At 42.2% G+C, this 16,997-nt stretch overlaps 1 protein-coding gene across 1 annotated transcript in view; it reads left to right on the forward strand.

The window, feature by feature from the left end:
- The window catches only part of LOC139167142 (dystrophin-like), a 1,540,372-nt gene that overhangs the window by 1,082,886 nt on the left and 440,489 nt on the right, over positions 1-16,997 (forward strand). The window contains exon 58 of the mRNA XM_070751563.1: positions 12,179-12,257. Coding sequence (XP_070607664.1) covers positions 12,179-12,257 — 79 coding nt within the window. The remainder of the gene's footprint in view (positions 1-12,178; positions 12,258-16,997) is intronic.

Consider the following 16,997-nt stretch of genomic DNA (forward strand, 5'->3'; position numbering starts at 1 on the left):
AATAAAATAAATAAGAAGAGCTCACCCAGCCATGTAGTGCTTAGGTCTCAAACACAGGGTACTACATGTGGGGCAATGACATGAACTGAAAAGCAGGGAGAGCTGACTATCTAGTAGTGGCAGGCAAAAAGCAAGTAGGAAAAAAGGATAAAAAGACTACAGAATACAAGGCAAAAAAAAAAGCCAAGTAGACAATAGCAAGTAAGGAACATATAAAGGGAGAAGAAAGAGATAAATAAATCTCACTAAAAGTAGGAAGGGAAAGGATTACAAGAAGGCAGGCAGTTTATAAGTTTGAGGTTTTTATATAATTTTTCTGATTCAACCAATTGCATCACCTGTTCCATGTCTGATAAAATTCTGTATTATCTCTTTCCTGGAGTTCTAGGGTCATCTTATTCATTTCCGCTATCTCATGGATTTTAATTATTAGGTTTAATGTTGATGGAATGGTTTCTAGTCTCCAACTTTGGGCATATACTAGCCTGGCTGCTGTCAGGATGGCTCCACTCAGTATTTAAGAAAAGTAAAACTCAGAGTCCATTTAGAACTTTACTAAAATCAGAAGTGAATGCATCAAAAGCAAAGTCTGAGAGAAAAGGTGTGATAGTTGCCCATATCAAAGTATCCCACTAGTCCCTCTTTGGGAAATAGCCAGTCCCCATTGTCCATCTCTGTCAGGTGGACGCATCTTCATCGTCGCGTCATGCTTATGGAATGTAGCTACTAACGGACTTTCTTCTCACCTCTTCTCAAGGAGAAATAAAACTCATCCTGGCCTTCACCAGAGAAACAAAACTTACCAGGGCCCCTCCAGAACTTTCCCCTCCCAAATTTCCCAAAACCCTCCCCCATTCCCTGTTACTTATGACAGCCGAAGCATAGTGGAAAGAAACATTGAAACATAGAAGATTGATGGCAGAAAAAGACCTCACAGTCCATCTAGTCTGCCTTTATACTATTTCTTGTATTTTTTCTTAGGATGGATATATGATTATCCCAGGCATGTTTAAATTCAGTTACTGTGGATTTACCGACCATGTCTGCTGGAAGTTTGTTCCAAGCATCTACTACTCTTTCAGTAAAATAATATTTTCTCACATTACTTCTAATATTTCTCCCAACTAACCTCAGATTGTGCCCCCTTGTTCTTGTGTTCACTTTCCTATTGAAAACACTTCCCTCCTGAACCTTATTTAACCCTTTAACATATTTAAATGTTTCGATCATGTCCCCGCTTTCCCTTCTGTCCTCCAGACTACACAGATTGAGTTCATTAAATCTTTCCTGATAAGTTTTATGCTTAAGACCTTCCACCATTTTTGTAGCCCATCTTTTGACCCATTCAATTTTATCAATATCTTTTTGTAGATGAGGTCTCCAGAACTGAACACAGTATTCCAAATGTGGTCTCACCAGCACTCTATACAGCGGAATCACTGTCGCCCTCTTCCTGCTTGTTATACCTCTAGCTATGCATCCAAGCATCCTACTTGCTTTCCCTACCGCCTGACTGCACTGTTCATCCATTTTGAGACTGTCAGAAATCACTACCCCTAAATCCTTCTCTTCTGAAGTTTTTGCTAGCATAGAACTGCCAATACAATACTCAGATTGAGGATTCTTCTTGCCCAAGTGCATTATTTTACATTTGGAAACATTAAACTGCAGTTTCTTTTTAAAAAAAAAATATTTTTATTGATTTTTAACAATTTTAATATACACACAACATGAAACAGTGTATAGTAAATAGTGCCTACCACCCCGACACACACACATACCTCACCACCATATCAGGGGTGTTTCTTATATAGACCATTTTAACCCAAGAGCAATATATCTGTTTACATATTATAGAGTGATTCCAATTTATTCATTGTAGCTTGGTCTTGGATTCTACCTGTCATATATCGTGTTACCTTGTCCCACCATCCCATCAATTGTCTCAAATCAGTTTCATTATCCAAATTTATCCTTTTGTCCATAATTTCAAATTGAATATGGTCCACCATGGTACCTATACCAATTTTGCATTGTCGATTTTGTCGCATCCTTCCAACCCAAAACGATTACCGCCTGAGTGCTTTCTATCGCTGCTTGTTTTATTTCTTTAAATTCCCCCATCGCAGTACTTTTAACTAATACTGCCATTTCCTTAGTAATTGTCCATTGTGTATTTAACATTATATTAATGTCCTCTTGCACTTTTTGCCAAAATTCCTTCACTATCGGGCATTCCCAAAACATATGCATAAACACTCCTTTATCTTGATATCCGTGCCAACAAATACCCCTGACATTCTGCTGAAAGTGTGCGAGTTGGACCGGAGTATAATACTACTTATGTAATATTTTCCTTCTCATTTACCTAATTCTTGTATTCTTAATTTTCCTTATATTTTCTACTATGTTTTCCATCTCTTCTACCTCTACTTGTATCATTTTGCCACCATTTAGTCAGTCCTTGGATCGTATCCCCATCTTTCATGGGACCTATTAATTTACCTAAGTTGCTCCTATTCCACTAGCATCTTATATATATTGTTGTTCCTTTATACCCTCACTTTTTTCTCTCATTATTTTCTCTAACACTGTCTCCTCTCTTGATATTGCTTCTTTATTCTTTATTCTCCCTTTCATTGAGATATTTACATATTGCATTTATTTGTAGCCATCTTCCCTTACCTAACCACCATTCTATACTTGGCCTCCCATCCTTCTCATATAACTGTTCTATCTTAGTTATCCCTGTTCCCTTCAACTTTCCTATAACCCTATTTAAATTTGTTCCATTATCTCTATTTCTTACATAAAGCGATGACAGTTTAGATTTTTCCCTGCCATTTTTTCCAAATTTCCATAGTCCCTTTCATGGGACCTATTAATTTACCTAAGTTGCTCCTATTCCACTTTATAAAAATTAATTCTCTATTCTTCATCCCGTTTATCTGTTTTTCCAATTTCTCCCATTTATTTTCACATAATTGCAACTCCATTAACCTTTCCATTTGAAATGCTTCCCTATACAGCTCCAAACCAGGAACTCCCCATCCCCCTCTTTTTTGTTCGCAATTAACCACTTTTTCCTTATTCTTGGTCTCTTATCTTCTTCAATCCAATAATTAAGTTTTTTGTCCCACTCTTTAAACTTAAATGCTGATAGCCCCCCTGACAGCACTTGAAATAGGTACATCATTTTCAAAGCTCTTATTTTAGAGATTCTCCTTAGCTTTTTCTCTTTCCAGCTCCTCCTCTGTTTCAGCATTTTCCTCCATATTAATCTATAATTCACCTCCTCAATTTTCGCTGGATTTCTCAATAACCAAATTCCCAGATATTTAATTTTCTTTAATCCTAATTTCAACCCTGATTCCTTCCTAATTTCTATCTGCTCTCTTGGAACTGTATTTAAACACATAATCTCTGATTCATTTTTAAACTCTTGTAAAATATTTCTTATACCTTTGATCATCTCCATTGGGGTCTGGGTCAATATAATTGCATCATCTTTAAATAAATTTAATTTCATTTCTAATTCCCCTATTTTATATCCTGCCAAAGTGTTATCTTGTCTTATTGTCAGGCCTGAGTCTTCATGTGGAGTTTAGAGAGTTCAGCCTGACACAACACAAGGGGGGATGGGAGAGGTAGTGAGTAGTTAGAGAGGAAAGATTCCAAAGATTCCTTTCTCCATGCCAAGGCCACCGTTTGTTCTGCCCTTTTGTAAACACGCATTCATCAGAGTCGGACTTAATAAAGCCCATTGAATTTAGCTTGTCAATGAGATGGACAATGGAATGCCAAAAGGCTTTTGAAGGCCTAAAAATACTTTTTGCAAAAGAACCAATCCTGTAACATCCGGACTCAAAAAGAAAGTTTGTGATTCAGTCAGATGCCAGTGATGTAGCAGTAGCAGCCGTGTTGCTACAAGAGAATTGCAAAGGACAGCTGTTGCCATGTGCATACCTTTCCAAAAAGCTGAACCCCACTGAAAGGAGATGGGCCATATGGGAGAAGGAAGCTTTTGCTATTCAAGTGGCATTGGAGTCGTGGAGACATTTCTTAGAGGGTGGACCAATTCCTTTCGAGGTGTGGACCGATTATAAAAACCTCGAGGCGTTAAAAAACCCTGAAAGCTTTCTCCTAGGCAAGTACGATGGGCTCAATACTTCAAACGATTCGGCTTCACACTGAAACACATCCCAGCCGGGAAGAATGTTCTTGCGAACGCCTTGTCGCGCAAACCCCAGTATAACAGCCGAAGAGAAGAAGAAATCCACCCAATCATCCCATGTTCCCCTTCATCTTCGGAACCTAACGAGAAAGTTGCTCCTGTCCACACTCGAGGCCAGATGAGGAGACAATCATCACCCAAAGACAAAGAGTGGGAAATCAGATTGAAGTCTGCCTTAATGTCTGACCAGTGGTTCAACAACCACAAGGAAATCCTGACACTGAGGAAAGGTCTGGCCTGGAAGGGAGCCAAATTATACGTGCCTGTCAGCCTGCGAATAGATGTTCTCCAACGGTGTCACGATTCCAGACTTGGGGGTCACTTCGGGTAACTGAAAACATTGCACCTAGTGTGAAGACAATTCTGGTGGCCTAGGATGTGAGCAGAAGTTGAAGATTATGTGAAAAGTTGTGCCACCTGCGCCACCAGGAAACATAGGTCTGCTAAACCCTCAGGGTTGTTACAGCAAGTCACCAACCCTAGCAGGCCTTGGGAGGAGATAGCCATGGATTTTATTGTAGAATTCCCTGAGAGCAAGGGAAACACCATTATTTGGACTGTTATCAATTTGTTCTCCAAGTAAGCTCATTTCATTGCTTGTTCGGGACTGCCCACAGCCAGACATCTGGCTAAGTTATTCTTAAAACACATTTACAGATTGCATGGAGTTTCCTGTAGGATTGTATCAGATCGAGGGGTCCAATTCACCGCCAAGAGATTTTCCAGGACATGATTCTTTCTGAAGGAGGGCCGCCTGTCAGGCCTGAGTCTTCATGTGGAGTTTAGAGAGTTCAGCCTGACACAACACAAGGGGGGATGGGAGGGATAGTGAGTAGTTAGAGAGGAAAGATTCCAAAGATTCCTTTCTCCATGCCAAGGCCACCGTTTGTTTTTCCTCAATTGAAGAGAAGAGGAAGTTGATAAGCTCCTGCACACAGACTGGCTCTCATGATGAACTTGTGGGTGCGGGGGATGTAAGATGAACCTTAACATAGGTGGGATTCTGGGAAGTATTCAGAATCTGAATGACAATTGCGTAGCTAACATGGTTCTGTTAGTAAATCAAGCTCTGATTGAGACAATTGGACTGGGACTTGTTTTATTTCTCAGATGCTATTTAGAACGCTGACACTTATCTTATTAGCTAAAATCTCTATTGCTATTACAAATAGCTTTGGAGATAAAAGACATCCCTGCTTGGTGCCATTTAATATTTTAATTCTCTGCGTTCTTTGTCCATTCACTCTTATATACACTTCATTCCCTTTATAAATATCTTTTATAGTTTCACAAAATTTATTCCCCATATTTAGTTTCTTACATAATTTGTATAAATAGGCTTTATGAACATCTAATTTAAAAATTCCCAATTTTCTTTTAGTAACGGTAGCATGGTGCATCACATTTATTACATTGCTAATTGGTTCGCTTATTTTCCTTCCCTTCATAAATCCATATTGATCCTCTTCAATTATTTTTGGTAAAATATTTTCTAATCTATTTGCCAATATTTTCATAAATATTTTGTATTGTGGTTAGCTCTGGCCCAGCTCCTGCCCCAAGGAATATGGAGGTGGATGTGGGGGAGACATCCACATGCCGCAAGCCTGTTTTGCTCCCAGTAGAATCTGCCGACGAAGTCTCCTCTGACCAAGGAAGCATGAGTGACAGAGAAGAGCCTGGACCCAGCCGTACTTAATAACTATCGTCCAGTCTCCAACCTACCCTTTATGGGGAAGGTTGTTGAGAAGGTGGTGGCACTCCAGCTCCAGCGGTCCTTGGAAGAAGCCAATTATCTAGGTCCCCAGCAGTCGGGTTTCAGGCCCGGTTACAGCACGGAAACCGCTTTGGTCGTGTTGATGGATGATCTCTGGCGGGCCCGGGACAGGGGTTTATCCTCTGTCCTGGTGCTCCTCGACCTCTCAGTGGCTTTCGATACCATCGACCATGGTATCCTTCTGCACCGGCTGGGGGGGTTGGGAGTGGGAGGCACTGTTCTCCAGTGGTTCTCCTCCTACCTCTCTGGCCGGTCGCAGTCGGTGTTAGTGGGGGGTCAGAAGTCGGCTCCGAGGTCTCTCCCTTGTGGGGTGCCTCAGGGGTCGGTCCTCTCACCCCTGCTATTTAACATCTACATGAAACCGCTGGGTGAGATCATCCAAGGACATGGGGTGAGGTATCATCAATATGCTGATGATACCCAGCTTTACATCTCCACCCCATGCCCAGTCAACGAATCGGTGGAAGTGATGTGCCGGTGCCTGGAGGCTGTTGGGGCCTGGATGGGTGTCAACAGACTCAAACTCAACCCGGATAAGACGGAGTGGCTGTGGGTTTTGCCTCCCAAGGACAATCCCATCTGTCCGTCCATTACCCTAGGGGGGAAATTATTGACCCCCTCAGAGAGGGTTCGCAACTTGGGCGTCCTCCTCGATCCACAGCTCACATTAGAAAACCATCTCTCAGCTGTGGCGAGGGGGGCGTTTGCCCAGGTTCGCCTGGTGCACCAGTTGCGGCCCTATCTGGACCGGGACTCATTGCTCACAGTCACTCATGCCCTCATCACCTCGAGGTTCGACTACTGTAATGCTCTCTACATGGGGCTACCTTTGAAAAGTGTTCGGAAACTTCAGATCGTGCAGAACGCAGCTGCGAGAGCAGTCATGGGCTTACCTAGGTATGCCCATGTTTCACCATCACTCCGCAGTCTGCATTGGCTGCCGATCAATTTCCGGTCACAATTCAAAGTGTTGGTTATGACCTTTAAAGCCCTTCATGGCATTGGGCCAGAATATCTCCGAGACCGCCTCCTGCCGCACGAATCCCAGCGACCGATTAGGTCCCACAGAGTGGGCCTTCTCCGGGTCCCGTCAACTAAACAATGTCGGTTGGCGGGCCCCAGGGGAAGAGCCTTCTCTGTGGTGGCACCGGCTCTCTGGAACCAACTCCCCCCGGAGATTAGAACTGCCCCTACTCTTCCTGCCTTCCGTAAGCTCCTCAAAACCCACCTTTGCCGTCAGGCATGGGGGAATTGAATCATCTCCCCCTAGGCATGTTTAATTTATACATGGTATGCTTGTGTGTGTGTCTGTTAGTATATGGGGTTTTTTAAAGCTTTAAATATTTTAACTGATTGGATTATTTATGATTTGTACTACTTGCTGTGAGCCGCCCCGAGTCTTCGGAGAGGGGCGGCATAGAAATCCAAATAATAAAAAAAATAAAATAAAAGAGGGGAGTGTGGCAGATAGCCCAGAAGGAGATCAATCACCTTTATCATCCCTGGATTCCAACCAAGAAGTTATGACACATCCACGCATGCATAGATTGATGCATAGGAGACAGCAACTGAAGGATTATTACAAGAGATAAATGAGGCCACCTGTGGTTCGGTGGGGCTGCTGTAATTAGGGCTACAGATAAAAGAGCAGCCTGGTGTTTTAGCCTCATGGCAATTTATCTGATTCATTGTTTCATCAAGATCGTGGGTTTTGGCTGTTCAAGATCGTGTGTGTGGACTCTCTGGACTTTAAAATTGGACTCAATTTCCCAGTTATTGGGTGAGCAATTGGATTGCATTTAACCTGTGCCTTGTGTGTACCAGAAAATCCCTTTGACATTTAAAAAAGGAGCTGTTTCTGTTTTTCTGTTTATAAAAACTTTTGGGTTTTCCTTTTATTGTGTGGTGGACTAATTACTCTGTAATTACGGGAGGTTGAGACACGCCGGCAGAACAATTTTATAATCTTGATTTGCCAATCTGATAGGGCAGTAGGACCTAGGCTCTCTTAAATCTCCATCCATCTTCGGGATAGTAACAATCTCTGAAAGCTTCCATGTCTGCGGGATATCATGATTTAACAGTATATTATTAAACAGTTTCCCCAAATGCGGCAACAATACATTCATATAAGTTTTATAAAATTCCCCTGTAAAGCCATCCGGGCCCGGTGATTTGGCTTCTTTTAACCCTTTAATTACTCTAGCAATTTCATCTTGTGTAATTTCTGCATTCAATATTTGTTTATCTTCTTCACTTACTATTTTCCCAATATTGAGGACTCCTAACTTAACCTGCTCCTCTTTATACAAATCCTCATAATATTTTCTCATTATCTTCTCTAGCTGCTCTTTACCATATCTAACCTCTCCACTAGAGTCTCTCAATGCTAATATACATGATTTTTCTTTCCTCTTCTTGAAATATCTTGCCATTTACTGCATTGATTTTGACCCCCAACTCAATGTTTTTTGTCTCATCGTCATTCTCATTTTATTCCATTGGATCTCATCATACACCATCAATTGTTTCTTTTTCAATTTCAATAAACTATTCCAATCTCTACTTTTAGTTAATCTTATCTGCTCTTGTATCAAATCTATTCCCTTATCTTCATTTCCTTTTCTCTACCCCACCTCTTCCTAATATCTGCTTCCATACATATACATTGTCCTTTCATATAGGCCTTACATGCATCCCACACAATTGATTGTTTAATATCACTCACATCATTAATTCTAAAATATTCACATAACTCTGTCTGCAATTTATCTTTATCTTGTTCACTAGCTGTTACAACTGCATTATATCTCCAAATTCTTTGATTGCATTCTTGACCTATTTCCAGTTCTGCCAATAGTGGGGCATGATCTGATAACCAAATACTTTTAATATCTACTTTTTAACTTGTATATTGCCCCCCCATTCATTAATATATAATATATAATCAATGCAACTAAATATATGATATCTTGCTGAATAATATGTACTTCTATTTGGAATATCTGCATGAAGATCCACCATATTAAGTCTGTTTAAATGTAATATCCTATTGTTTCCAATCCCATTTGTTAATTGCATATTAAAATCTCTTGCCAAAAAGGTTGAGCCCTCCATAAAGTTATCTAACTTCCTCTTAGTATTTGTTATAAATTGTTTTGTTTTCGTATTCGGGCATAAATTGCTGCTAATGTCAACTTCTTTTGATTAATTTTCCCTTTAACAAATAACCACCTTCCTTCTCTATCTTTCTGAACTCCAACCTCTTCGAAAGGAACACTCTGGTGAATAAGAATCGCCGTACCTAAACTATTTTGCGTTCCTCAAGATTCATATACCCATTTCCAATTTCTATCATTAATCAATTTATCCCTTCCTCCCCTTCTTTTGTTTCTGTCAAAATTATAATGTTCACCTTGTGTTGCTTAGCCATCCTCACTATCCTGAAACGTTTCAAATCCTATCCCAAATCATTCACATTTAAAAAACCATTATATTACACTCAATCATAAAATAACCCTTTCACCCTCTTGTTTTGCTCTTGGTTTAATTTTTTCCCCCTTCCTTACCCGTCACCCCCTAATGTGCCTCCCCCCGTACTCCCCCCACCAAAAGGGGGGAGGACAAGAAAAACCCTTGTCCAATCATGAGGCACATTCTCTTGATTGTGTTCCCATACTACTGAGCTCCACTTTCAACCACTTTTAAATGTAATTAAAGAGAATAATTCCCCTCCCACCCTCCCTTCTTCATTTAGATAATTCCTCCTTTTTTTAAACTTCCTTTACCATTTTCCCTTCTCCTCCCAACCAGAATAACAGATACACTACATTCCAAAAACATCTCCGAAAAAGGGAGGGGCGCGACAAAGTCACTTTTTTGCTTTCTTCTCACACTGAGCTCTTGCTTTCCTCTGCTCCCTTCTGATGGCCTCCACCTGTCCAGTTAACTCCTTCAGCTGCTCCTCTCTTTGTCTTTCCTCCTCGTCTGGAGTACTATGACCGCTGAAAAGATCTTCTCCTCCTTCTGCTTCTTTTGTCTCACCCATTGCTCCTTGTGCTTCGCCTTCTTCAAACCTGATCCCCAGTTGATCCAATAATGCCTTTCCCTCTTCCAATGAATGTGCCCTGTACATCTTATTTTCTTGGAACACCAAAATAGCAGCTGGAAACCCCCAAGTAAACCTTTTTCCACTCTGATATAAATAGGCATAAGGCAGCTCTCGCTCTCAAAGTTTCCCAAGAGAGATCTCTCAGAACTCTTATCTCATTCCCATCTTGTTTAAGGCTGGCACAACTTTTCAAAAGCTTGTAGACGATCTCTGCTTTTTTCTCACTGGCCAAAGCCATAACAATGTCTCTTTGCCTCTCCCTATTTCTACATGGGGCAGCCCAATGGACACGTATAATATCATCAGAACCAACTTGGGCACCTTGCTTATTAATCCAACCAGTTATTGCTTCATTTAAATTTGAGCCTGAAGCAAAGTCTGATCTAAACCCATGCAGATGTAAATTTCTTCTCCTTTGACGATCCTCCAGATTAGCAATTCTGTAATTCATTTGTTTCATAATCTCTTCCTGATCCTTAGCTTGTTTTTCAACCTTCTGAATTTTTTTGGTAGCTACGTCAGCCTCTTTTTAAACTAATTTTACATCTGAAGCAAGATTTCCCAGTGCTGACTCCACTGTAATAAATCTCTGCTCAAATCCTGAAACAATTTCTAAAAGTTTATCCAACTTTGATTCGATCTTCCCGAGGCTCGACTTGCCACCTTCCGCCATTTAAAAATTTATTGTACTCACTTCGTTATAGTGAAAGAATCTCCGTCTTTGCTTAAAACCATAAATCTTTAGATTCTCTTTGAAGGTCTGTGACTTCTCTTCCCCTATTTTTCTTCAAGAAGGATTTATAGTATTTTGAGAGAGAAATTTCCCTTTACATAATAAATCACCTCGGAGCTCGAGGCAGGGTATCTAGAAAAAACTTTGACACATGCGCAAGCCTCGCACTGCAGTCCATTATACTGCAGTTTCCATTGCTTTGACCTCTTATCTAGTAAAACTAAATCATTTGCCATATTACAGACGCCTCCAGGAATATCAACCCTATTGCACACTTTAGAGTCATTGGCAAATAGGCAAACCTTCCCTACCACACTTTCCTCTATGTCACTCAAAAATATATTAAAAAGAATAGGACCCAGAACAGACCCTTGTGGCACACCGCTTGTAACCAGGCTCTGCTTAGAATATTCGCCATTAACAACCCTCTGATATCTACGATTCAGCCAATTGCAAATCCACTGAACTATCCAGGAATTTAGTCCAATTCTCACTAATTTATCTATGAGCTCTTTATGTGGAACCATATCAAAGGCTTTGCTGAAGTCCAGATAGGCAATATCCACAGCACCACCTTCATCCAACACCTTTGTGACATAGTCAAAGAAATCAATGAGATTAGTCAGACATGATTTGCCCTCAGTAAAGCCATGCTTGTTTGGGTCCAATCAGTTATTGGTTGATGAAAGATGAAACATAGCAAGGCTGACAGCTGCAGTTAATATGTGTAATATTAAATATCTATCTTTTTTGGACAGTTTTTGTCTGATTACTCCAAGTAGATATAGTTCCGGTTTTAATGATATTTGTTTAGTGATCTGTTCCAAATAATTTCTAATTTTTTTCCAAAATCTTTTTGTGGCTGGGCACATCCACCACAGGTGGTAATGTGTTCCTGTGCTTTCTTTGTGCTTCCAGCATTTCATAGATGAATTCTGATATATTTTAGCCAAACAGATAGGTGGAAGGTGCCGCTGATAAAACATTTTATAAATGTTTTCTTTATATGCTGTTAATAATGTTAGTTTGTAATTAGTAGTCCATATTCTTCCCATTCATTTAAATTTATTACACATCTGGAATTTTGGGCCCATGCAATCATGGTGCCTTTAACCTCACATGATGAATTTTCATTCTGTATCATTCATTCTAGAATTCTTGTAAATAAAGCTTCATTCATGATTTTAATCAGATATTTTTTTTCTTCAGGTGAAATTATTGATTGTACTGTTTATAAATTGTATTAGCAATAATTGTTGTACAGGTCTATGAAAGTAATAATTGTTTTTTCTGATAGTTGCATTTAATATCCTCTCCATCCAGTTGTCCATTGATGAGCGTATCAGGCAGCTGCATGAGGCCCACCAAGATTTTGGCCTCACTTCTCAGCATTTTCTTTCCAGTAAGTACTATCATTTCAGTTGTTGCTGCTGCTGTTAACTTACACAGTGATCCTTATATTTTGAAAAGTCTAACACAGATAAGATATTGTGCTGTTTTTATTGTATGTATTCCATTAGGTGTTGTACAATTCAGCAATTTATATTTGTTTTGAGTCGAAGCATTCTGCATCTCTGCACTGGGCCCTTAAGCTCTTCCTGTCGTGTGCTAATGCCAGTGGGACTCTAAGTCATCTTAAGAAGACTACAAGCTACCAATAGACACACACACACACAGGACAATTTCTCTGCTACTGTGTTGTCACAACTTTCCACAGGAGCTTTAAAAAAATGACATTTGCTTTACTTTTTGTGATTTCATTTCACTGAATATGCATACTTTTAGTAGAGTATATATGTACATTGGTGTATAGGTACACAACCATACTATAAAATTTATATACCATATTTTTTGGTATATAAGACGCACCCTTTTACTTCAAAAAAGTGCTTTAAAAATTGGGTGCGTCTTATTTTATTCATTTATTTGTCAAATTTGTATGCTGCCCTCTCCGCAGACTCGGGGCAGCTAACAACAGTAATAAAACAATATAAACAAATCTGATATTTAAGTTAATTTTAAAAAGGAACCCCAATTTAAGAGACCAATCATACATACAGACATACAGTGGTACCTCAAGATACGAACCCCTCGTCTTACGAACAACTCGTGATACGAAACCGGGGTTCAGAAAAAATTTGCCTCTTCTTACGAACTTTTTTCGATCTACGAACCGGCGTTCGGAGACTGCTGGGAAGCCGCGCGGCTGTTTTAAAAGGTGACAGCCGGGCGGCGGGGCTTTCCAGAAGCCTCCCGAACGCCGGTTCGTAACTCGAACAAAGTTCGTAAGAAGAGGCAAAATTTTGCTGAACCCCGGGTTCGGTTCGGGAGGTTGCTGGCAAGCCCCCCAGGCCGGCTGCGACCTTTTAAAACAGCCGCGCCGCTTCCCAGCTGTCTCCCGAAGCCGAACGCGGAAGTTCGGCTTTAGCGTTCGGCTTCAGGAGACAGCTGGGAAGCGGCGCAGGTGTTTTAAAAGGTCGCAGCCAGCCTGGGGGGCTTGCCAGCACCCCCCGAACCCCAAACCCGGGTTCGGGGGGGTGCTGGGAAGCCCCCCAGGCCGGCTGTCACCTTTTAAAACAGCCGTGCGGCTTCCCAGCAGTCGCCGAAAGCCTTTTTTTGCGGGGGGTTTTTTGGTTGCACGGATTAATTGACTTTACATTGTTTCCTATGGGAAACAATGTTTTGTCTTACGAACCTTTCGTCTTACGAACCTCCTCCTTGCACCAATTAAGTTCGTATCATGAGGTATTACTGTACCATGCATAATTTTTTAATAAGCCTAGCGGAAGGGAATATCTCAATTCCCCCATGCCTGAGGTGGGTTTTAAGGAGCTTACAAAAGGCAAGGAGGGTGGGGGCAACTCTGATATCTGGGGGGAGTTGGTTCCAGAGGGCCAGGGCCGCCACAGAGAAGGCTCTTCCCCTGGGTCCCGCCAAACGGCATTGTTTAGTCGACGGAACCTGGAGAAGGCCAACTCTGTGGGACCTAACTGGTCACTGGGATTTGTGCAGCAGAAGGCGGTCTCGGAGGTATTCTGGTCCGATGCCATGAAGGGCTTTATAGGTCATAACCAACACTTTGAATTGTGACCGGAAACCGATTGGCAACCAATGCAGACTGCGGAGTATTGGCGTGATATGGGCATATTTAGGGAAGCCCATGATAGCTCTCGCAGCTGCATTCTGCACGATCTGGAGTTTCCAAACACTTTTCAAAGGTAGCCCCATGTAGAGACCGTTACAGTAGTCGAGCCTCGAGGTGATGAGGGCATGAGTGACTGTGAGCAGTGACTCCCAGTCCAAATAGGGCCGCAACTGGTGCACCAGGCGGACCTGGGCAAATGCCCCCTGAATGTTGTCGAGGCTGCCTGGCAGCTCCCGGCGGGAGGCTGGCACCTCAGCCCCTGGGATGGGTGTGATGTCAAGCATTGGCCAAGGTGCCCTCCTGGCAGGCCAAAAAGTGGCTTGGGTGAGTGGCTCCACCCCACGCTTTCTCGTCCCTCTGTGCTTTCTCATTCAGGGTGCTCCTTCGGATGATCCAAGCGGCTTCTCCTCCCCACGAAGGCTGAGCAGGAAACTGGATTGTTAGGGTTGCTAAAGGAAAAGGCGGTTTCCCAGAACCTGCCAGACTTTCCCCCTCAGCTGAGGAGCCTTCCCAGCAGGCTGAAAAGCTCCTTGGCCAATGCCCAGCACCCCCCCATCCCCGTGGCTCTGCCCTGCACCAGCAGCAAAGCGGGGGCAGAAGCGGTGACTTTGCCCCTCAGCTACCTTTCTATGGTGGGAGTGGTGGCAGCGGTGCTTCAGAGCCTGGACGAGCCTGTCTCCCGGGACCTGCCACCCGCCACCGGGTTACTGGGGGATCGGCTGCAGCTCCGTCCCTGCCGGCGGTATAGCCAAAACTAGAAAGCTGCTTGGGCAGGCCATTGCCACGCTCCCTTAGCCGGAGCCACCAGTAACCCCGTGGCCGATGGCAGGTCCTGGGAGATGGGCTCGTCCAGTCTCTGCAGCACTGCCAGCCCCACTGCCACCATGGAAAGGCAGCCGAGGGGGAAAGTCGCCACCGCTGCCTCCGCTTTGCTACTGGTGCAGGGTGGAGTGGCGGGGATGGCCGAGGAGCTTTTTGGCTTGCCAGGAGGGCTCCCCAGCTGAAGGGAAAAGTCTACCAGGTCCCGGGAGCCTGCCCTTTTCCTTAACGATCCTAGCAACCCAGTTTCCCATTCAGCCCTCGCAGGGAGGAGAAGCCGCTCAGATCCTTTGAAGGGCCACCCCGAACAAGAAAGCGCGGAGCGGAGGCTCAGACAGTTTATATGCACACAAAGAGAGGGGTGCAAGAGCGCAGACACACACACGCACAGAGACAGGCAGACAGACAGACTGTCAGGCCCAAAGCCATTATGTGAAGTTAGAGGCTTTCGCCTGCCACAGTTAGCAGAGATAGGGAAACAGGAGGGGGAGAGAGAGAAAGATTGATACCACCACACATTCCTTACACAGAGTCCAAGGTCAACTGAACAATTGAAGAAGCCAGTGAATCCCTGCACCAGATTGGTCCACGTGATTGCACTTGTGGGTGTGGGGATATGAGATGGGGAACTGAAGATAATTTAGTCCTGGAATGATGGGGCACAAATCCAACATGGAGAAGCTAATAAATCGAACAGGAGTGGAATGTGATTTATTTCTCAAATACTATTTGGTTCGTTGACACAGACACAGAAAGAGTTGGAAGGGACTCTGTACTGTAGGTCATCTGGTCCAGGGGTCTCCAACGTTGGCCACTTTATGACTTGTGGACTTCAACTTCCAGAGTTCCTCAGCCAGCAAAGGTGGCTGAGGAACTCTGGGAGTTGTAGTCCACAATCTTAAAAGTTGCCAACATTGGGGATCCCTGCTCTAGAAACACTCCTTTTAAGGAATATTTCAGGTTTATCATAATCACTACATATTTCCATGCACTTCAATTGTGAAAATTGGAGTGGTCAAGAGAGAGGTCTTTGAAAACCTCATGGTATAGTAGTAATATTAAGGCAACCTCAGCAGGGAACTGTAGTTGCAAATGATTCTATCACTAGCCATTTCTGGAACAACTAACAAAATGAATTGTCCTTGTTTGTTTGTTTGTTTGTTTGTTTGTTTGTTTGCTTGTTTGCTTGAGTTAGGGGTTAGGAGTGCAAGGGTCTTCAAACCTGGCAAGTTTAAGGCTTGTGGACTTCAACTCCCACTCCTAAGATAGCATGACTGGTGGAGGAATTCTGGAAGTTGAAGTCTACAAGTCTTAAAGCTGTCAAGTTTGAAGACCCATAAGTTGGAGGTTAGGAGTGCAAGGGTCTTCAAACCTGGCAGGTTTAAGGCTTGTGGACTTTCAACTCCCATTTCTGTAAAAAGTATTCTGCTACACTGGTATTTTATTTACTTATTATTTTATTAAACAATATAATACTGCACCATTTGGTTGAGAATACTTTTTTCCTTGTTTTCCTCCTCTAAAATCTAGGTGTGTCTTATAAACCGGTGCATCTTATACACTGAAAAATACAGTAAATAAAGCTAAAAAATAAAAATGCACACATACAGATAGAACAATGAACTTTAAAATCAATATTCCTTTATCAATTTCATGCTTCTTCAATGAATTCTATTTCAACTAACATTATACAAACTTTTTATTCATGGTTCTGGTAGTGCAGTGGTTATATTTGGCTGATATGTGGAATATCACTGCTTTGAAACCCAGATTCAATTATACTTTTCTTTATCATTGCAGGAGAACATTTTATTGTAAAATTTCTGCTGTGAAAATGTTCATCTCTCACTTTCATTTAGCACAAGTGTTTCTAATTAATCTTCATATTTGTAGCTCAAGCAATCATTTATGTCAGTCTATTGTTGACCAGAAGAAAAAATGCAGGCAGTCCTCAACTTATGACAACAATTGAGCACAACATTTCTGTTGCTAAGTGAGGCATTTGTTAAGTGAGTTTTGTCTGCAGTTGTTAAGTTAGTAACCTAGTTGTTAAGTGGATCTGGCTTCCCCATTGACTTTGCTTATCAGAAAGTTGTAAAAGGTGATCACTTTGGCCCAGAACACAGCAACCATCATAAATATGAACCAGTTGCCAAACATCTGATTTTTGATCATGGG

This window comes from Erythrolamprus reginae, chromosome 4 (assembly GCF_031021105.1).
Source record: "Erythrolamprus reginae isolate rEryReg1 chromosome 4, rEryReg1.hap1, whole genome shotgun sequence".
Lineage (NCBI taxonomy): Eukaryota > Metazoa > Chordata > Lepidosauria > Squamata > Dipsadidae > Erythrolamprus > Erythrolamprus reginae.